The sequence below is a fragment of the Pteronotus mesoamericanus genome, unplaced genomic scaffold (assembly GCF_021234165.1).
Source record: "Pteronotus mesoamericanus isolate MK-2021 breed Mesoamerican mustached bat unplaced genomic scaffold, CSHL_Meso_final scaffold_85, whole genome shotgun sequence".
Lineage (NCBI taxonomy): Eukaryota > Metazoa > Chordata > Mammalia > Chiroptera > Mormoopidae > Pteronotus > Pteronotus mesoamericanus.
In genome coordinates this window covers 39,266,695-39,289,453 of record NW_026555329.1, presented here as the reverse complement: position 1 = coordinate 39,289,453, position 22,759 = coordinate 39,266,695, and the positions used below count along the sequence as shown (strand labels likewise).

At 37.1% G+C, this 22,759-nt stretch overlaps 1 protein-coding gene across 1 annotated transcript in view; it reads right to left on the bottom strand.

The window, feature by feature from the left end:
* The window catches only part of PRKAR2B (protein kinase cAMP-dependent type II regulatory subunit beta), a 108,025-nt gene that overhangs the window by 72,377 nt on the left and 12,889 nt on the right, over positions 1-22,759 (bottom strand). The window contains exon 2 of the mRNA XM_054564372.1: positions 7,295-7,330. Coding sequence (XP_054420347.1) covers positions 7,295-7,330 — 36 coding nt within the window. The remainder of the gene's footprint in view (positions 1-7,294; positions 7,331-22,759) is intronic.

Below are 22,759 nucleotides of genomic sequence, written 5' to 3'. Positions count from 1 at the left end.
ACTTATATGCAAATTCAGAGAGTAAATGTATAGTTTTACTCAAGTCTGGTCTGTGTAACTTCAGAGCCCAGGGTCTTTCCCACATGTTATACAAGATGAACAATGAAACAAGATTGTTGTTTGCTTATTTTTATTCTTCAGAGTTTTACTGAATTACTATATCTACCACCACAGGTAATTTTTTAAAAGATTTTATTCATTTTTAGAGAGAAGGGAAAAGAGGGAGAAAGGTGGGGAGAGAAACATCAATGTACAAGGGAAACATCAATTCTTGCTTGTTTGAGTGGGACCTTGCCGACAACCTAGGCATGTGCCCTGACTGGGAATCAAACTGGTGAACTTTTGGTTTGCTAGATGGTGCCCAAACAACCGACCCATACCAGTCAGGGCTAATTTTTAAAGATTTTATTTATTTTTTTAGACAGAGGGGAACAGGGGGAGAAAGGGAGAGAGTGTGTGTGGTTTTCTCTCGTGTGCCCCCTACTGGGGACCTGGCCCACAACCCAGGGATGTGCCCTGACTGGGAATTGAACCAGCAACCCTTTGGTTCGCAGGCCAGCGTTCAACCCACTGAGCCACACCAGCCAGGGTCTAATTTTTAATAATTACAACAATAAGTGGTATATATCTGTTTTTCCACCAAAAAGAGTGAATTTCCAAAAAAGCCCACAATAACCTATAATAAAAATTAAAGCCCAAACTTGCAATGCTAATTACATAAAAATTCTAATAGATTTTGTGTGACTTCTGTGTATTTAAAAAGACACAGATAAGGGTTCATTATTAAGAGTGGAAATGAGTTTTTAAAAAAGAGCAAAAGCAGTATTTCTTTTTGTTTAAAAATAGGATTATGGGATGCTATTTAAAATAACATTATGGGTAATCATACTACAATATAGAAATTGTACACCAAAACATATAGAATGTTATATGCCAATTATATCTCAATACAAATATAAATAAAAGCCCTGGCTTGTGTGGCTAAGTGGATTAAATGCTGGCCTGTGAATCAAAAAGCCACTGGTTGGATTCCCAGTCAGGGTACATGCCTGGGTTGCAGGCTAGGCCGCCAGTAGGAGGTGCATGAGAGGCAACCACACTCCTTTCTCTTTCTCCCTCTTTTCCCCTCTCTCTAAAAATAAACAACTAAAATCTTTAAAACATAATAATAAGTAATAAAATTAAGGTTAAAGAGTGTTGTTAAGAAGATACCAAAAGTACATTTTACCTGGATTTCAGGAGGTATCTAACAGTTTCAATCACGTTTTGGACAACTTATCCAACCTTATATATATATGGCAAGATCGTATTCTTCCAATGACCATCTGTTTGTTTTCTTTCATTCCTGTACCAAGTGGAAAACTGCTTAAGAAATCCTGAAACCTCTACAAACTCTTAAGATTCTAGGAATTTGGACCCTAGCCAATGTGGCTCAGTCGGTTGGAATATCATCCCATAAACCAAAAGGTTGCCAATTTGATCCCCATTCAGGGCACACACCTAGGTTGTGGGTTCAATTCCCAGTTTGATCCTCAATCAGGGCACATATGGAGGCAACCAATCGATGTTTCTCTGTCACATTGATGTTGCTCTCTTTCTCCCTCCCTTCTTACTTCCCTCCTCAGGTGAGGATTAAAAAAAAAATGCTGGGAATTTTGTTTGAAAATACTGAGTGAAATGGTTTCTTTTACTTACAGATATAAAAACTGACAGTTTTGTGGGCAGCCACTGAAAACACGAGAAGCATTTAGCAGAAAGTGTTATTAAAAGTACAAAAATGATAACAAAGAATGTTTTGGTTAAACACTTTCTTAATATAAACATTCCTCATATCTTCATGAACCACAACAAAAGAAAAGGCATAAAAGGGAGAAATGTTTTGTTTGAATCATTCAGGTTGAAATATTCATTTCTTATAGATGCAGTATGAATATCAAAAGCCAAAAGCTCAAAAGATTTGGGAAACTCAGTCAGAAGTATAAAAATAAAACATTGTTTTTCATTTAGTCAATAGTGATTGAATACCTAGCACTAGACATAGTATATTTATTGTTGTTTTACACATATAAAAGCACAGCATTTATTATTGTTGTAGTAAGAATAGATAACTCTTTTAAAACTTTCATATCATATAGACTTCTGGTTTATTTTACCTAACTTACTTTCCTCTCCTAAATTACAAGTCTTACATTAAAATTTTAGTTTATTTCTAAGAGAAAAAGTTTTTCTAAACTAAAAGTACATTAGAACATGACAGCATAAGAAATATTTTTAATTAACAAGCATGACTATCTATATTAAGCAGACATTTATTTTCATTTTCAGGAAATGCTACTTGAAAATAAATTGATGTATATCTCTAGCCTGAAAGTAAATTATTTTTAGCCACTAAATTAAATTAACAAAGAAACTATAGTTTCCCCTTCAAGATGTCTTAAGATTGCTTTTATATTCTTCTTTGCCGGAAAAGTTTTAGGACAAATTTTTACAATAAGAAACTCTTGCTCTTTCTGGGAGCTTTATTCTACCTTATCCTCCAGCTCACTGATTCAATCCTCTGCTTCATTCTAGCCTGCTTTTGATTCCTTCTACTGTGTTATTCAATTTAGAAATTGTATTCTTTATTTCCTCTTATCTCTTATTGATAATCTCTATGTCCTTTTTCATGCTGATATATTTTGCAGTAAGTTCCTCACAGTTTCCCTGTAGTTTTTGGTAATTCTCTCTGAGCTCACTGAGCTCATTGAGCTTCCTTAGAACCATTGTTTGAAACTCGATATTCGATAGCTTACTTGCCTCTGTTTCATTTAGTTCTCTTTCTGGGGATTCTTCCTTTCCCTTCAAGTAGTGGGTATTTCTTTGTCTTCCCATTATTTGTGAGATTCTTCTTTTTTGCTTCTGCATCTTAAGTTGATCTGTCTTGATTTCCTGACTTTGTGGTGTGAACTTCTATGGCAGGAGACTGCTGTTCTTTCTTTCTGGATCTGCCTCTGATGATGTCAGATGTCGTCCCTGTCTGACCTTAGGCAGCCTGTTCGAGACTTCCAGGAATCTACTGTTTGTGGCTGCCTCCTTCAGCTGTTAATCTAGTCACTCTGCACTCAGCAGGCCGGCTTAGACAGCTCAGGGCAGGGGTGGAGTCCCTCCTGGGGGCAGGGTTATTGGGTCCTCCCACGCTGCTGCTGTATGGGGGAGGAGTCAGCACTATGATCCTGCTGGCTACTTTCTCCGTTCTCTCCTCAAAGCCTACCTCCCCAGTCTCTCCAGACCACTGTGCACCCCCTTCAGCCAGGGATCTACTATCTGTGGCTGCCACTCTGCACTCAGCAGGCAGCTCAGATAGCACAGGGTGGGGTGGAATACCCCCTGGCGGAGTGACTTCTGGGTCCTCTGCTGCTGCTACCACTCAGGGGGAGTGGTGTCTGCCTGAGCAAGATGGCTGCTGCGTATGGGGGATGAGTGAGCACCGAGTTCCCACTGGCTACTCTCTCAGTTCTCTCCCCAAATCCTCCTTCCCCAGTCTCTCCTCAGGTGTCTCTAGCCCACTCTGCCCCTGCCTTTTTGGGAGTCAAGGGTAAGTGGCTGCAAATAAAATTTATGTGTAGGCCCTTTCAACGGGTCTTTGTGTCTCCAGCTGCCTCTCTGGTGGACAGCAACCCTGCCACTTTTTGCAGCTGGCTGTTTTCTGTGTACTTTCTGCACTCTGGTGCTGTAGGCAGAGATTCCCACTTTTGGTTCAGACCCCACTCTTCTCAGGGGGATCCACTGGCCCTTTTAATATGCTTCTGGTGCTGCTGCCCGTGGGCGCCCTGCCCACCTTCTTGTGTCTCTACTGCACTCCTTACCAGTTAGGTTGTGCTTAAGCTGATTCTTTTGTCTCCAAGGTTATAAGGCTCCTCTCTCGCTATTGTTCAGTTGTTTGTTCCAAGTGATTTCTCCACAATTTAGTTGTAATTCCAGGTTGGTACTGGGAGAAGGTCAGTGTCAATTCCACTCACTCCTCCACCATCTTGATTTTTTGGCCAGTGTTTTAATAATGTTAAAAAGCTGTGCCTGCTTGGAGCAAGGCAGATGGGCGTGACTCTAATCCATGATGCAATGCAGCAGGAGGGGCTTCCTGCCCCTTCAAGTGGGTTGGAGGCGGCTCCTATGTGATGGGGCCATGCTTGCTCAGATTAACAAAGGCAGCTGAGAAAGGCTGAAGAGACCAGACTACTGGCAGGTGTAACCCAGTGTGGGAGGAGTTGGAAATGGGAATACAGAGGAAAAATCCACACTGGGATTTAAACCCAGGTGCAGCAGCTCTGCAGGGGCATTACCATGCAGATTGGGAGCTTTTTACCATGTTGTTTGGTAATAGAGAGGGGGCTTAACCACATGGTTTGGGAGTGGAAAGAGGGCTCCCTTGACCATGCAGCTTAGAAAGCAGGAAAGCAAGATGTAGCAGCTATGGGGAGCTCTCTGTCTCCTGGCCACACACTTTGAAAGGATGCAGAAAGATTTCTCGGCTCACAATGAGGATGCAGTTTTGGATTAAGAAGTGGGGCCTCGCCAAGTTAAGAACTTCTATTTCTTTTCCTGAATTACGGAACCCCTGATGGCCCTGGTTTGGCCAGGGGAGGCAGGACCGTGTGTTTGTTTGTGGGAGTTTTAAAGAGACTTTGAAATTTAACCGCAACATTCCACCATTACTCTCTACACCTGTATAACTTTTGAATAAATAAATCCTTTCCTTTTTACCAAACTCTGGCATTGAGAATCACAGTTCTTATCAGTGGCAGGCAAAAAGAACCCAAAGTAACAAGACCCCCAGGGCACAGGGGAGTGTTATTTCTGTAACAGTATCTGGTGCCATAGAACAAAAGACCCACAGGGGGGTTTCCTGTGACAATCCCATTCTGTTTTTTTTAAACCACTGTTTTTATTTAAAGTAGTAAATGTAATCCTATTTGCCTTGCTTGAAACACTGAAAATGCATATAAAATCCTAAGCAGTATATATAAAATGCTTAGCAATGTTTATAAAAGTCTTAGTGCCTGACTCACCAGGGGCATTCTATAAATTAATTCTCTTTTCCGTCCTATATTCAATGTCACAATCATTCTCATAATGGTTTCAGAATGTTCCAATAACAATTGTTACTCCTTTCAAGGCTTATTGCTTTATATAACACGATTCTTGAACTGGATATCACTTTCCTATTTTTCTTTAAATCAAGTTGCTTCTTACTGTATTCACTGACATTCCCTATGTCCTGTCATTCTAGGAATAAAGTGCAGTATTTCACTTAACGTGTATTTCTTTCCTGGCAATCCATCTTCTCTCCATTTTCAGCAAAGCCCTGCTCACAGATTTAGTGGAGAAGGGGAACTCAAAGAATGATATTTCAAAAGTAACCTACGGCCCTGAATGGTGTGGCTCAGTTGGTTGGCCATCATCCCACAAAGCAAAAGGTCGTCAATTCCACTCCGGAGGTGGGCAAATGCCTGAGTTGCAGGTGCAGTCCCCGGACGGGGTGTGTATGAGAGGCAATCAACTGATGTTTCTCTTGCATGGATGTTTCTTTCCCTTTCTTTCCCTCTCTTAAAAAAAGTAACCTACATAACTAGAGCCCCAATCCATCAATTGATGATATGTATAATGTACAATAAATACTAATGAAACTTGCCTACAAATAAATCTCATACCATACAGTTTGAGACAGAAAAGTAAATAATTTACTCTAAGATTCTTAATGGTGTACCTTTGGAAAGAATTTTAAATCATAAAAACAAGATATACTATTGATTCTCTCTTATCATTCCTCCTTTGTTTCCATCACTGCTCATACAGACTATATTCTAGATTATGGTTCATTCCTAATAGCTGTACTTTGGGATAAAATCTGATGACTTACTAACATAAACATAATCTCTCATTCCACAAAAATTATTACAATTTACTCTTTGTTTTCAACATTTAAAATAAATATGCCTTTAGATTACTAAAAATTGGAAGGGTAAAATAAATAAATACCATCCCAATATAGCACATTTTCCTAATCCTTGTCTTTTTTCCTTACAGACCTGGTCACTATATAATAAGAGTAAATTTTATCAGTAACAGCTGACAAACTAAAAACAAACCCAACCTTAAAACACCTTTAGTAATAGAGCACAGGTGGAAATAAGGTAATTTTATGAAATAAATTACTTATTTGCATTACATAAATATCAAAGATGATCTGTTTGAAATGTTTACCTTGTGTTTTTCAACAAAAAAACCCCTCTAATTATAGTTAAAAGCATCATTTTCTCAAACCAACTATGATAAGACTGTACTTGTCCTCTACCTTCAGAGAATAAGTATTCCAAAGAGGTGACTTTTTCAAATAATAGTTTATCCATTTCAATAACCAATCTTATCTTACTTAAACCATTTTGGATAAAAATGCTTTCAACTGTTTCCTGTACTTCTCCCAATATAGGTAGTGAACCTAATGCAAGCACTCATAATCATTGTGAATATGTACGAAGTTACTGTGGTATACTGAAGACAGAAATAACCACAAGGGTATTGACAAATGTAATTTGCTCCAATTCTAAATGACTCCATGATGGCAAGTTCTTATGGTAAGCTTTCCTGTCCCTTATTAAAGCCTCTCATCTACTACTATTTCTAGAGTGTCCTTTACCCAATCTTCTAAATACTGCTTCTAAACTGTGGCTCATTAATCAGGTAACAATGCATATAATAAGTAATCAAAAGCAGAAATAAATAAATTGGGGTGAGAGTATCCATTCAAAAGGTATGTTAACCTCACTGCACAGTGTGATTTTAAGTTTAGCCAATCAGAGAGCATTTCCAATTACTTCCTATTCTTGATTATATCAGAGGTTATGTTTTCCTGGGACAATGACAAATAAATTATCACTCTATAGCAGCAATTTTCAACCTTTTTCATCTCATCGCACACATAAACTACTAAAATTCTGTAGCACACCAATTTTGCCAACGTGATAAAAAATATAGGTATAGTTTTGATTCATTCACAATGAACTGCTACTGTTGTGTTGGCTATTGCCATTGTTTTATTGTACAATCTAAGGGAAAAAAGGTCAGTGCCACTGATAAAGTGGTCAGGTATTGCATGTTTTAAAAATTCTTGTGGCACGCCAATGTGCCTGCTGCTGCACACCAGTTGAAAACACTGCCCAATAGCAACTACTGTATTCATACTTTCTTCTCCAATACTGCTATCATTTTAAAAATGTCACCATTAGTAAGCAAAATCCAAAACATAAGTCAGTCTTACCTGACGCACGCCTTGTGAATCGGTTTATTACAGGAGCTGGAAGAAAGAAAAAAGCAAATAATATGATTAGATAGGAATCTAAGTTAGCCACAGTCCTGAAAAGAACCTAAATTGTTAAGTGATCCTGTAAGTTAAATATAAGAAAAATAAGTGAATAAATAGCGTTCTGGCCAAGATGGAGATGTAGGGAGATACATTTTGCTGCCTCACAAAACCAAAAGAAGGGTAACAATCAATTTCAAAACAAAAAACAACCAGAACTGCCAGAAAACAAATCAGTATGGAAGTCCAACAACCAAGAAGTTAAAGAAGAAACATTCATCCAGACTGGTAGGAGAGGCGGAGATGGGAAGGTGGGGCAGAAAGGATGCACATGCAAGAAGGTGCTGCAGCTGGCTGTTGGAATGGGGCGGGCGAGGCAGTGGCTGGCTGACCTGGCAATCCCACAATCATGTGCAGAGAAGCCAAGAGGAACAACGGGGGAGCCAGACAGACCGCACAACCAGGGTTCCAGCGTAGGGGAAATAAAGCCTCAAAACCTCTGGCTGTAAAACCTGGTGGGGATTGCAATGGTAGGGGAAACTCCCAGTCTCACAGGAGAGTCCACTGGAAAGGCCCACATGGTCCTAGAACACACACAAGCCCACCCACCCAGGAATCAGCACCTAAAAGGGCACAATCCACTTGTGGATAGCAGGGGAAGTGAATGAAAGCAGAAGCAAGAGCCAAACAAGTGGCATAGTTCCCTCTCTGACCCCTTTCCCACATACAGCACCACAAGGTAGTGAAATGGGTTGCCCCGCCCTGCTGAATACTAAGACTCCATCCCTTACAACATAACAGGTGGGCCAAGTCAAAGAAATATGGTCAAAGGAAAGAGCAGATCAAAACTCTAAAAAAAAAAAAAAGAACAAAGTGACAAGGAAAGAGACAACCTATTCTATGCAGAGCAAAACACTGGTAATCAGGATGCTCACAGAAATGATTGAGTATGGTCACAAAATAAAGAAGTGAAGATTTTGCAAAGGGAAATAAAGGAAAACATACAGGGAACCAACATTGAAGGGAAGGAAACTGGCAGTCAAATCAACAATTTGGAGCAGAAGGAAGAAATAACCATTCAACCAGAACAGAATGAAGAAACAAGAATTCAAAACCATGAGGAGAGGCTGAGGAACCACCAGGACAACTTTAAACACTGCAACATCTGAATCATAAGGGTGCCAGGAGAAGAGGAAGAGCAAGAAATTGAAAACTCATTTGAAATAATAACAAAAGAAAACTTCCCAAAAATGTGAAATAGACATGCAAGTCCAGGAAGCTCGGAAAGTCCCAAAAAAATTGGACCCAAGAAGCACACACCAAAGCACATCATAATTACATTACCCAAGATTAAAGATAAAGACAGAATCTTAAAAGCAGCAACAGAAAAGGAGACAGTTACCTACAAAGGAGTTCCCATAAGACTATCAGCTGACTTCTCAAAAGAAACCTTACAGGCAAGAAGGGGTTGGAAAGAAATATTCAAAGTCATGAAAGGCAAGGACCTATAGCCAAGATTACTCTATCCAGCAAAGCTATCATTTAGAGTGGAAGGGCAGATAAAGTGCTTCCTACTTTAAAATAGGCTTTTAAAGTGCTTAGGGACTTACCTAAGAAGAACAAGATCAGAAACTATAAACAATAAAATGCGAACAAACTCACAACTATCAACAACTGAACGTAAAAAACAAAAACTAAGCAAAGAACTAGAACAGGAACAGAATCACTGAAATGGAGATCACACAGAGGGTTAGCAGTGGGGAAAGGTAGGAAGATAATGGGGGAAAAAGGTACAGGGAATAAGAAGCATAATTGGTAGGTACATAATAGACAGGGAGAGGGTAAGAATAGTACAGGAGAGGAAGAAACCAAAGAACTTACATGTATGACCTATGGGCATCAACTAAGGAGGGGAATGCTGGAAGGGAGGGTGGGTGCAGGGCAGAGGGGGATAAAGAGGAGAAAAAAATGGGACAGCTGTAATAGCATAATCACTAAAATATACTTAAAAAACAAGTGAATAATCAAGAGTAAATACCACAAATATATTAAAAGTAAATGTTTAAAATTACTAGTCCCCAAAAAAATACAAATTAAAGCACTACACTTGTTAAATTAGTACCCTCCAAACACTTTAAATAAAAAAGTCCCTAGACAGCGGAGCCTACTTAGCTAAAGACAGGGTAAATCTATACAGTATTTTTATAAATAATTCAGCAATTGCATCAAGTGCCATAAAAGGTCTGTGTCCTTTAATAGAGTAATTCTACTTTTACTTTTATATATTTATCCCAAAGAACTACCACTAGACCCTGGCCCAGTAGCTCAGCTGGACAGAGCGTCATCAAAGTTGAAGGTTCAAACTCTAATCAGGGCACATATAAGAAACAACAAATGAATGCATAAATAAGTGCAACAACAAATTGATGTCCCTCTCTCTTTTTCTGCTTCTCTCTCTCTCCCCTTCCTCTCTAAAAAAAGAAAAAAAAACAATAAATAATTAAAAACAAAATACCATTAGAGAAAGAAAAAAGCAATGTATATGTAATTATTCAGCAGCATTATTTTTACAATGAAAAAAATTAGGAAACAAAATTTAAAATGTCCATGTATACTGAAATCATTATTAGGTGAAGGACAATATAGCCTCAATATTCTCAAATTTAAGCTATGTGCCTTTGCAATTTCTGTATAACCCAAAGGTCCAAGGCATACAAATCTATATACTGAAGGCTGCACTCTCACGCTGGTGTGTGTGAGCGTGCCACTCAATTCTAAGCCTATCATGATCCCACTCCCCAGACTCAACGCACCCTGCTGTTTCTTCTTGGTTTTGGTTTTAGTTATGTCAACAAGAGAGGTTTTTAAAAACTTTGTTTCTTGAGAGAAGTAGGTAAACTTGTTGTCCGTATTATGTACAGAAATCACATCAAATACTATACAGTACATTTAGTGGCAGAGTGTCACGGGCCTATTGTAATACTTTTTAAAACTTCAGTATTTTCAAAACAGTAATAATAAAAATTGTTTACATTATGGAAACAGGTTAAGTAAAAAACACTTAAAATTTTTATCAGCCCTATTCTATACTGCATGAAAAATATGAATGCACAGTAACAAGTAAGTTCTAGGAGAAAACTGCATCAGGTGTTTTACATAAGTCCTTGCAACCAGGTTATTAAATATCAGCATCACCATATTACTGATAAAGACAAGTTACAGTAAGGCTCAGAGATATTGATTAATTTGTTTTACACCACAGAGCCACCCTATAGAAGATGGAGAATCTAAACTTATGTACACCAATCACCAAAATGCTGTCTCACAAAGAACAGAAAGCAAAATTATTGATTCCTGAAATCCCTCTGTATTGATTTCCATCGTTATTAAAGATTAACTTTGTGAAATAATTAACAAACCCAATTATCAAAATACTGCAGTTTATAGGTCCAAGGCAAAATTATAGCAAAATTTTATACCCCAAATTAATAGAGATAAAATTCTCATAATTTATGTACAAAAATAATTTAGCCATATATTTGCAAAATCACAAATTATGTACATAAAAGCCTTTAATTGGGTAAGCTGTATGTTACATATATTTACACTTCTATCAGTTTTCTTAGATACTTCCAAACCAATTTTTCACATTTCCTTCAGAAGCTGCCTAAAGAAAGCCTCCCCAGAAAGCTACAAGGGCGCGCAACGGAGGGGATGCAAAAAGTTTCAACCACAGGGATGCAGGATAGTACCGTCCAGCCTGATAAAGGCAAGATGAAGGCAAAAAACATAACTTAGCCTGGGGGAAAAAAGAGGATAGACTTTCTCCTCCTGCCTCTCTAGCCTCTCTAGAGCACGACACTGCACTACAAGCTTCCAGTTTGAGATGTTGGGAAATCTTTGATCTCTTGGGATCCCTTAAGTTTCTGTGTCTTTCTGAAGTGTTTAAGGCAGAGATTTTCAACACAAGTGGCACTGTCATCTAGAAGGTATATTCTGAATTTGTGGGGGCAATTTTTTCATTGTCACCATAATTTAGAAGACATCCTTGGCATGTGACATACAGGACAGTCCTGTATAACAAAAAACTGTCCTGAATCCCACAATTTTTGTCCTATTCTATTTTCAAATATCCAACTGGACAGTCATGTTGCAAAAAAGTCAGTTTGTAACCATCTGAGCCTAGATCCGAACACTGCTTTATGTAAACATTATTTTATACAGTTTTGATATACATCAAATTTTCCACAACACAACTACAACATAAATTAAAGGAATTTGGGGTGGGGGGCATGTATTTTGTTTTGTTTGGAATTTTAATAAAAGACATTCATCATTTCAAAAAATCATGTCACAGCTGCAATGCCACTTCATATTCTTACTGAGTTCACGTGGAAGTGGGAAAATCTGACTACATTATGCCTTCTTATGTACATATTGATGTACATACCTACCAATATACGTTTTACTTCCTATAAATTGCTTTATTTCTCCTATTTTTGCTATAAATTATATCAATTGTTTAAATTGTGGGTAGATAGGTTACATGACTATGATTTTCACTTCCCAATAGTAAACAGGACACTGGACCAGGCAGTTCAGAAGATTATTGCCCCAGACAAGTGGTACACAGTAGCCAAGGTAAACTGGGGGTATTGACAATTACCAAAAATGCAATCCCTCATATCAACATTCCTCCATGTCTACTTGCAGGGATGAAATACACATTTCTTTTCCAACTTTTGGCAAGCTAATAGTAACCTTCACAATTATTCTATATTTTTTGTTTAAGCTACCAAGGGAGATATACAGCAATGTACGTCTGGGTGAGGTATGCCTGGTATTCTCTCTCGGGAGCCCCAGTAGAGGGAAGGGAACAAGAGGAAGGTAAAGAAGGGCACTCCTGACATTCCCTACCACTGGTGATCAAGGATGAGAGCCAGGGTAGGGTACCAACTGGAGTCAGGAGGCTAAGGCTCCATCCACTACTGGCCCCACTGTCTTCTGTGAAACCTTGGATGAATCAGGTAACTTTAACTTAAATTCTCAACTTATGAAAAAACCTGCCTTCCTTCTTTCAGGCAGGTAGGTTATGAAGGTAAAATATAAATGTTTTTGGAAGTGCCTCTAAAGTATATATTCCTATTCAAATGTAAGAGATTGATGTTTATTTATTGTGAGCTACTGTTATCAATTTTAACATTACCATTTTTAACACACACAAAGTAAGCAGCAGTACAAATTCACAAAAAAAAAGTTAATAGATAATGTTTTAAAATGTGACAAGTCAAATAAAGCTTTCACCTTTAGAGTTTCCTATCTATAAATGTTCTGTGAATGTATTTACACCCTCCCCCCACAAAACACAAAAAAACAAAATCAGTACTAGCAACCAGGATAATATAGAAGGAAAAATATAGGAAATGCATTATATTCCTGGAGAAACATGAAACATGACTTAAAAATACACTAAACTGCTAACAGTTTAGAGATACAACCTAAGATCTTAGTGAATCTTCAATAAAAATGCAGAATTATTTACATAGCTTCAACTTTCTTCTAAATGCCACTGCAGTGGAAAACTGAGAGTCCTGTGTCCTATGAAGATTTTCATGCTTGTTGAACCAGAAACCCCCTCAGTTCACAAACATAGTCCACTAGATTGGTCTTAATTCCTCTCCGCCCAGGAGACCTAGAAGTGTACCTGTAATCCTGAAATATTCTTACAAGAAAAATCCTCCATGACTTGAGGTGAACTGAATGAGCCTCTCTATTCCTAAAGCCTCCTGCACCTGTGACTCCACTGGCGCCAGCAGGACCTGCTAATCTTCCAACTGCTTTGTGCCCAAAGCCTAAGAAGTACCCAGCAGAGCAGAGGCCTAAGTAAATACCTGCGGCATGAATCAATAAACTTTGGGAGGTAAACAGAGCAAGCTCCTTGTCCCACTTATTTTACTGCTTTATGGAATGCAGATGCTCAACGCTGGAAATGTTATGTTAATGGAATCCCTGCCTCTGAAGAGCTTGATGAATGCCAGTTGTATTTTCAAATTCAGTGACTGCAAGGGTATACACCACACAATGAGTTACCTAACCAAAAAAATTAGATGAAGAGAAATTCTGTATAAAACTAAAAACTTAAATTCTATGAAAACAAAAGCAGTCAGTTGAAAGCACAAACCTCTGAGTTTGGTCTTCAAGAAGGAAGGCCAGGGTATAGAGGTACATGCAGCAAATTCTGGGAAAGAAGTTCCAAGTTAAAAAAAATAACAGCCCAGAATCATGATCTGTGGTCATTAAACATATATGTGTACACACACAGCCTATCTGTACTGAAGCCACATTAGTTAAAGAGGCTTTATGCAGAAAAGCGGTCATATACCCTGAAGTGAGATGTAATGAGCACCCCTATCCTATTAGTCGCCTTTTCCAGAAATAAACGCTTTCTGAATCTGTTAATTGTCTAAATAAAAGATACTAGAAGTTACGCAAATTGAAACCACATAAACTAATTGTTTTTAACAGAGCAAATACTTAGCTCAGAATAAATTAATTTCTCTTATGTCCATACTTCAAGAATTAAAAGTGAAATACAGCTCACTCTTGAATTAACTTTTTTAAAAGATCGATAGCAGAGAAGCAAATAAACAAAACCTGAAATATTTTGCTAATTAACCTAAAATGATTTTCAAACTTTTTATACGTTTAATTCCTGATATTGAAAACAATCACTTATAGTCTACATTTTTGTTAAAAGACGATGAACTTCGACCACATTTACAAGTACTACTTAGAGACACTCTAGTTGCCACTGTCCTGCAAACCTCTGAGTTGGTTTCCAGACACTTTGAGTCTCTGAAGGGGCTCTGGGGCACTAGGACTGAGCCACAGTTGGAGAGATGCTCAGCAAAGCCTCCCAGTCTTGCTCCTAAAACGACACAGATTATGAGCCATGTACTCTACACGTACTTCTGATCAGATATGATGGGAACTGTTTGAGAAGCAGACATCTGGGGGACCAATTTTCTTCTTCCTTTTTAATTATATGGCATGCAATTCAGTGTCCATCCCACCTAGACATAATGAAGCGTGGCTGGAGGGCAGAGTGACATGACACATACACCTGAGCTTGTAGAAAGTGTCAACTTTAAGGACAACTTTTACAAAATCACATATTTTCATTCTTGCTATTCATGAACCAAAGTCCTCAAAATATAACTGATATTTTAAAATATCACAGTAATAACATGTAACTACTACATAAGGGGGGAATAAAACACTCCTTATTTTTGCTTATGAACTTGATTCTTCACTCTTTAAAAATTCATGGGAAGTTTACCAAAAATGCCCTCTTAGAAACAACAACAACAAAAAAATTATAGCTCCAGTTAGAAGAATCCTAAGGTAGCTAAGCTTATCTACACAGAGCTGATGCAATAAAAGTTCTGAGATGAAGGCTCCCAAATACTTTTAGGAATTTTACAATGTGGTTCATTAGAGGAGTGGGATAAAGGAAGTCTGTTGTCAAAACTACAGAAATTCAATCTCTGCTTCTACATACGCTAACACTGTCTTTTCTAAAACTATATGGTCAAATATGTGCAAAGGGAAGATTTATGGAGACTAATGGTTTGTTTCTAAGGGTGAACACTACAGAATAAATTAGTTAAGAATAGTATGAAAGCCAAAATCTTAAAAGGTCAACTTTTCTCACAACCATAAAGTCACAACAAAACAGACCGAAAAAAGGGTAATTAAGAAAAAATATAAGGACTCTGAAATGAAGTACTGAGAAAACAATCAGGGGATGTGATTATGGTTGGCCTAACCATAAAAGTACAGTTATAGAAAATTTTCCCCCATACCATCATAGAATGAAACTGTTCCTGCTTTCCAGTCTCAGCTCAAATGTCGCTCCTTGGGAAGCCCTTCTCTGAACAACCAGTTGGAAATAGCTCCTCCAGTTCCTCGCAATCCCATTCTCCTGTCTCATCTTCTTCATAGCAGTCAGTGCTCCCTAAAGGTTTCTAGTGTATTATCTTTATTGTGTGTTTCCTCCCACACTAGACTATAAGGTCTTTGAGGGCAGGGTCCTTCCTTGTCTGTCTGCTTCACTGCTGTATTCCCAGGGCATAGAACACTGCTTGATATAAAACATTAGGTTCAACAAGCTGAATGCCAATGAAAAATTAATATATCAGGGGTTCCCCTTGACACCTAAGATTATGTGGACAAATATGTGACATTTCTACAAGTATAAAATTTATAAAACCCATAAATTAAAATACAGCCCTGCTGAAAACATAAAATATGCTTTAAAACAGTACAGCTGGACTAGCCTTTGGCTTTCTATACAAGTAGCAAAAAGCAGTCACATTTATGCCCCACAATTATGAAAATGTAGCCCAGATGTTAGTGTCCAACAAAAAAATAATGAAAATTTCACAAGAGCAGTGCAGAAAGCAATGGTGCTTTTCAATTAAAATATGGAAAAGGGAATTTCAAGGACATCCATGTTTCCAATTTTTTAAATCAAAGTGAAAAACTGATGTACAACGAAATGCACAATTTAATAAGTTTTGACAAATGTATACACCCATGTAATGAACACTCCAGTCGAAATATAAAATATTTCCAACACCCTGGAAAGGTTCCATGCGCGCCCTTGCAGTCAGTTCCCACTATCTCATAGGAAGCCATGTTAGGGCTCCTACTACCATAGTTTAATTTTGCCTGCCTTTGATTTTGATATAAATGTAAGATTTATTCTTGCTATTGAGATGATCAACAGTTCATTTTTTTTAATTGCTGAGTAGTATTCCACTGTACGAATAAACCACAATTTGCTTATTCACTCTCCTACTGATGAACATTTGGGTTGTTTCTAATTTGAGCTATTTTGAATAAATCCTCTGTAAATATTTATATACAAGTCCTTTTGTGAACATATGCATTTCTCCTGAGTAAATGACTAGAGTGGGATTGCTGAATCCCAGGTAGGTAATTATTTAACTTTATAAAAAACCCATAGGTTTCCTAAGTGTTTGTACCATTTTATACTTTCACAGGCAACATACAAGAGTTCCAATTGATGCATATCTTAACCAACACAAGGTACATCGTCTTATTTCAGCCATTCTTGCATATGTTTAATGGTATCTCATTGTGGTTTCAGTTTTCATTTCCTTGATAACTAAAAATACTGAGCAGCATCCCATGTGCTTATTGGCCATTCTTCTGTCTTCTTTACTGAACTCTTCAAGTCTTTTGCTCAATTAGATTAGGGGCTCCTTATTATTGAGTTTTAACAATTCCTTTTATACATTCTCAATAATGACAAATAAAGATTCATATGTAATAGAAAAGAATCCCAACTATAAAAAGAAACCTCATATCATGCAAAAAAAATGTTATAGGTGGACTAAAACCTTGAGTCTGAAACTCAAGACTTTAATATTTATAATAAAAGAGGTTCAATCTTTAAATTTGTGGTAGAGATGGATTACTTTAGGCATAAAAAGCCTAAGTGTAAAGAAAAGGACAAACTCAACTACTTTGAAATTAAGAAATCTATGCTCAACCAAAGTTACCATAAACAAAATGAAAGGACAAACTGAAGACTATGAGATTTTTTTCAATGCATTATGAATAAAGGATTAGTAACCAGAATATAAGAAAGAAAGAAAGAAAGAAAGAAAGAAAGAGAAAGAAAGAAAGAAAGAAAGAAAGAAAGAAAGAAAGAAAGAAAGAAAGAAAGAAAGAAGAGGAGGGGAGGAGGAGGGAAGGGGAGAGAGGGAAGGGGAGGGGGGGGGGAGGGGAGGGAGGGGAGGGGAGGGGAGGGGAGGGGGAGGGGGAGGGGGAGGGGAGGGGAGGGGGAGGGGAGGGGGAGGGGAGGGGAGGGGGAGGGAGGGGGAGGGGAGAGAGGGGAGGGGGAGGGAGAGAGGGAGGGGAGAGGAGGGAGACCCTCCTAAAACTCAATATGAAAAACACAATCAATTAGACAGGAAAAATGGCAAATAAGAAGAAAAATATTTTTCACAGAAGATAAACTACAAATATGGCCAATGAACATGAAAAAATGCTAACCATCACTAGTAATCAGGGAAAAACAAATTCAATTCATAATGATATTCCATGTAACATCCATCCTATTCTCAAAGCTTCTTTTTTGCAAAAATCTAACAAAATCAAATAGTTTGAATGTGGAGAACCAGGAACTCATATAGCTGCTGAGAAAGCAGAGTGGTGTAACAACCTTGCAGAACAAATATGGCAGTATGACATGCAGTTAAATCTGTGCATCCCCTACAACTAGCCTTTCCACACATAGGTATACTCCCTAGCATAGCAGCCCTCAAACTTTTTGGTCTCAAAGCCTCTTTATACTCTTAAAAATTATTTGCTTTTATGGGTTATATCCATCGACATTTATTGTATTATAAATAAAAAGTAATAAAGTTTAAAAATTATTTTATTTAAAAGCAACAAAACAATTACATATTTTTATAAAAAATAATAAACAAAATTAAATAAAAAGAATGATTTTTTTTTTTACATTTTTGCAAATCTATTATAATAGAAGACAGTTGGGTTCTCATATGCTTCTGCATTCCGATCTGTTGCAATTTTCATACACCAAATATTCTCTGGAGAACTCTACTATATGAGAGAACGAGAGGTGGAGAAAAGGCAAAAAACATTATTATTAGTAGTGATATAGTTTTCACCTCATAGGCTCTCTAGAAAGGTCTAGGAGTGAGAGGGAAATGGTCCTCCAAGGGTCCCCACATAATACTTTGATATCCCCCTTTAAAACATTAGTACATCTGTATAACACACACACACAATGTTTGCTATAGCACTCTAATAACAACAAATTGGATATAATCAAAACACTTATTAAAGAATGTATAAAGTGTCTATTTATACAAGGATGTATCACATAGTTTAAAATAAATGAACTAGAGTTTAAGGAATCAATATAACATCATCACAAACAATGTTCTCAAAAACAAACAGAAAGATGATTAATTTATATAAATGAAATTTTTGTAAGTGGCACAACTAAAAAACTTTGAAAATAAGAAAAATAACACTCTTTCTAATCTTTGGATAAAATTAAATGACTACGTAGTTGTAGTACAAAACCATGCATTGGAAATATAAACACCAAATTTAAACACTAATTTATAGTGGTAGTTATCTATGGAGAAGAAATTTAAGAAAATGGGGTAAGAGAGGGAGCTTCTACTGCACATGGTATTTTCTTAAAAGAAAAAGACCTGAAGTGCTAAAATGTTAAAATTTGTTAAGAGCTAAGGGATGGCTTACATGAGTATTCTTTATTTAGTCTCTGTTCCTTTCTGTATATTGGAAATATCTCACACTTTAAAAAAAGAGAAATGTTCTGCACTAGTTGGTTTTGGCAAATAAAAATTTCTTGCTGTGCTCTAATGCTATTATCATCAGCCCAACCAGATTAGTTCTAATTTCTTAACTATCATCTTAGACATATAAAAGTTGTACGTATTTAAGATATACAATTTGATATTTTGATATATGCATACAATGTGAAATTATCTTCACAATCAAGCTAAAAATTGTCACTCTACATAGTACCATTGTGTGTGTGGTGTGTGACGATTTAATTTACGATCTACCTCTTAGGAAACTTCAAGGACATAATACAGTTTTGGTAACTGTTGTCTCCATGCTGTACATTAGATCTACAGAACTCATTCACCTTGCATTAACTGAAACTCTGTACCCTTTTAATGCTAAATGTGTTCCTAAAATATTTTTTTAAAAACATTCTTTTTACAAATGAATGTTAAAACTCAAACACTAAAATTCTTTTGTTTTTCTTTAAAGGAATTATAAGGAAATTATTTTAAGGAATTATTAAGAATCAAACATCCTATTGTTACATAGTTGATAAACCGTTGTTAATGACAATCAAATAAGAAATCAAAGACCTGTAAAGAACTCTATAAAAACTGTTAAAACCATAAAAGGACTGCCTTTCGGGAGAAACTCCCAGTCTCATGAGAGAGTTCATTAGGGAGAATTCACAAGGTCCTAGAATGTACACAAGCCCCCCGGCCCAGGAATCAGCACCTCAAAGGGCACATATGCTTGTGGTTATCAGGGGAAGTGACTGAAAGCAGGAAAGGAACCAAGCAAGCAGCATTGTTCCCTCTCTGACCCCTTCTCCACAATAAAGGACCACAACGCAGCTAAGTAGGTTGCCCAGCCCTGGCGAATACCTAAGGCTCCACCCCTTACAACCTAACAAGGGCACCAAGATGAAGAAATATGGCCCAAATGAGAGAAGAGATCAAGACTCCAGAAAAAGAACTAAGCAATGAGGAGAGAACAAAACTATCAGATGCAGAGTTCAAAACACTGGTAATCAGGATGCTCACAGAAATGATTGAGTATGGTTGCAAAAGAAAAGGAAAAAGTGGAAGGCTATACAAAGTGAAATAAAGAAAAATACAGAGGGAACCAACAGTGAAGGGAAGGAATCTGGGACTCAAATCAATGATTTGGAACAAAAGGAAGAAACAAATATTCAATCGGAACAGAATGAAGAAACAAGAATTCAAAACCATGAGGAGAGGCTGAGGAACCACCAGGACAACTTTAAACATACTAACATCTGAATCCTAGGAGTGCCAGAAGGAGAAGAGCAAGAGCAAGAAATTGAAAACTTATTTGAAATAATAATGAAGGGAAACTTCCTCTATCCGACGAAGGAACTAGATATACAAGTCCAGGACACTCAGAGAGTCCCAAAGAAGCTGGGTCCAAGAAGAGACACACCAAGGCACATCATAATTACATTACCCAAGATTAAAGATAAAGAGAGAATCTTAAAAGTAGCAACAGAAAAGGAAAGAGTTGCCTATAAAGGAATTCCTGTAAGACTATCAGCTGATTTCTCAAAAGAGACCTTACAGGCAAGAAGGGGCTGGCAAGAAGTTTTCAAAATCATGAAACGCAAGGCTCTACATCCAAGATCACTCTATCCAGCAAAGCTATCATTTAGAATGGAAGGGCAGAGAAAGTGCTTCCCAGACAAGGTAAAGTGAAAGGAGTTCCTCATCACCAAACCCTTATTACATGAAATGTTAAAGGGACTAATCTAAGAAAAAGATGATGATCAAAACTATGAAGAGTAAAATGACAACAAACTCACAGCTATCAACAACTGAACGTAAAAAACAAAAACTAAGCAAAGGACTAGAACAGGAACAGAATCACAAAAATGGAGATCACATGGACAGTTAGCAGCAAAGGAGGGGGAAGAATGAGGGGAAAAGGTACAAGGAATAAGAAGCATAACTGGTAGGTACAAAACAGACAGGGGGAGGTTAAGAATAGCATAGGAAATGGAGAAGCCAAAGAACTTATATGTACGACTCATGGACATCAACTGGGGCGGGTGGAATGCTGGAGGAAGAGGGTATGCAGGGCAGAGGGGGATAAAAGGGAGAAAAATATGGGACAACTGTAATAGCACAATCAATAAAATATACTTAATAAAAGTAAAAAATGCAAAAAAAAATTTCTCTAACCTTTATAATAAAGTTTTAAAAATTAAAATTAAAATGACTCCCTTTTTTTTCCTTCTATCAATCTATTAAGCTAGCAATTTATAGTGAAGCAAATACAGAATTATTGGTTTTTGAAATAAAAACATCATTCTAATGTAAAACTTAGGTATAAATTTGTCCCACCCTGAGCTTACTTTCATAAATATTATGACATGAGGAGACAGCAACAAGCTGTCAATTTAATGCAACTAAATTTTTCCAATTAATTTCTATTTCAGACACATAGTAATGTTTTTACTATAAACATCTGCCTAATTTAAATAAATCCTACCTCTATTTTCAATATTCCTACCTCTATTTCCTAGGGTGTTTTAAAATGATTTGTTAAAACTTAAATAAAACTATAAACTTCAGGATTTTGTACACACAAGTTTGTTTATTCTGTCAAACACTGATTCTCAAGGTAGGGGATGGTACAAAAACAAAGCAAAGCTTTATACTATTGTTTGTTTCTTTTTAATTTTTTTTTAAAGTCAGATTATTTGCCTTGCATTTCAAATGTAATTAAAGGAGGGACTGAAATTAAAGGAGTTTTTTTAAGTTTGAATCAGCTCAAAAACCTAAAGACTATTTTCATATTTTTCATTAATAGCTTTTTTAAAATACTCATCCAACGGTATGTTTGTTGATTTGAAAAAGAGAGAGACAGGGAGACATCAATCAGTTGCCTACCATATGTGCCCCAACCTTGGTCAAACCCGAAACCTAGGTATGTGCCCTGTCCAGGAACTGAACCCATGATCTTTGGTGTACAGGACAAAGCACCAACCAACGGAGCCACCTGGGGCTCATTAAGAGCTTTTTAAAAAACTCGCCATTACCATACTGCATTGAAAGCAAGTTCTCATTTCTTATATTTCCAATCAAACTTCATTTTTTAAAACTGTCATATTCTCACTGATGTCTAACACTTACTCTTCCTTTCCCTCCCTCTTTCCCCCTCCCTCCATTCTTTAACAATCTCATAATAATGAGTATATGCCAGACAGTATTAAGTCATTCAATTCTCAAAGCAACCCTCTGAGGTACATACTATCATTATTCCCATTTCACAGATGAGGAAATTGAAGCACAGATGATAAAGTAACTTGCTCAAGGTTCCACATGTTATAAATGGTAGAGCTGGGATTCAAATCCAGAGTCCATGCCAAAGTGAGGTCTTTTTTTTAAAAGTTTTTATTGTTTCTAATTTTTCCTGTCACCACTCTTAAAATTTCAGCAACTAAAAGCAATACTTGTTTTCCATAAACGACCAGGTTTAAGAAGTATGAGGCAGAGGATATGGGCTCTAACTAATGGACAAAAAAATAAAAAAGAATAACAGGAGTATGCACAGGAAAGAATAACAACTGAGGCAGAAGATAACACATTCTGTTTAGGATAAAATTATTCATAGGTGCCTGAAGGACACATAAGCAGAGGTGGTTGCTAAGCAGGTAGAGGTGTTAATCTGAATCTTAAATAAAGGGAGTCTTCTGCTGGAGCGAGAAGAAAAACTAGAGGGCTCCAAAGAGCATGAGAGCCTTCAGGGATGGACAGGAGTCATTCAATACAGAAGGTTCATGGCAACATGCAAGTTTTAGATTTGGCATGAAACCCATATAAGCAGAAGAGGTAACATGGTAAATTTAGGTATCTCAGAATGTCTCCTAGATTAGAATGTGAACTACTTACCAGCAAGATAAGCCTATATACCTATGTTCTTTGTATTTTGCAAATTGGACAAATATCAGGCCTATATATAATACTGCCTCATTTTTAATAAAATGAAATCTAAATCTATGAAACTGAATAGGCTAAGGCT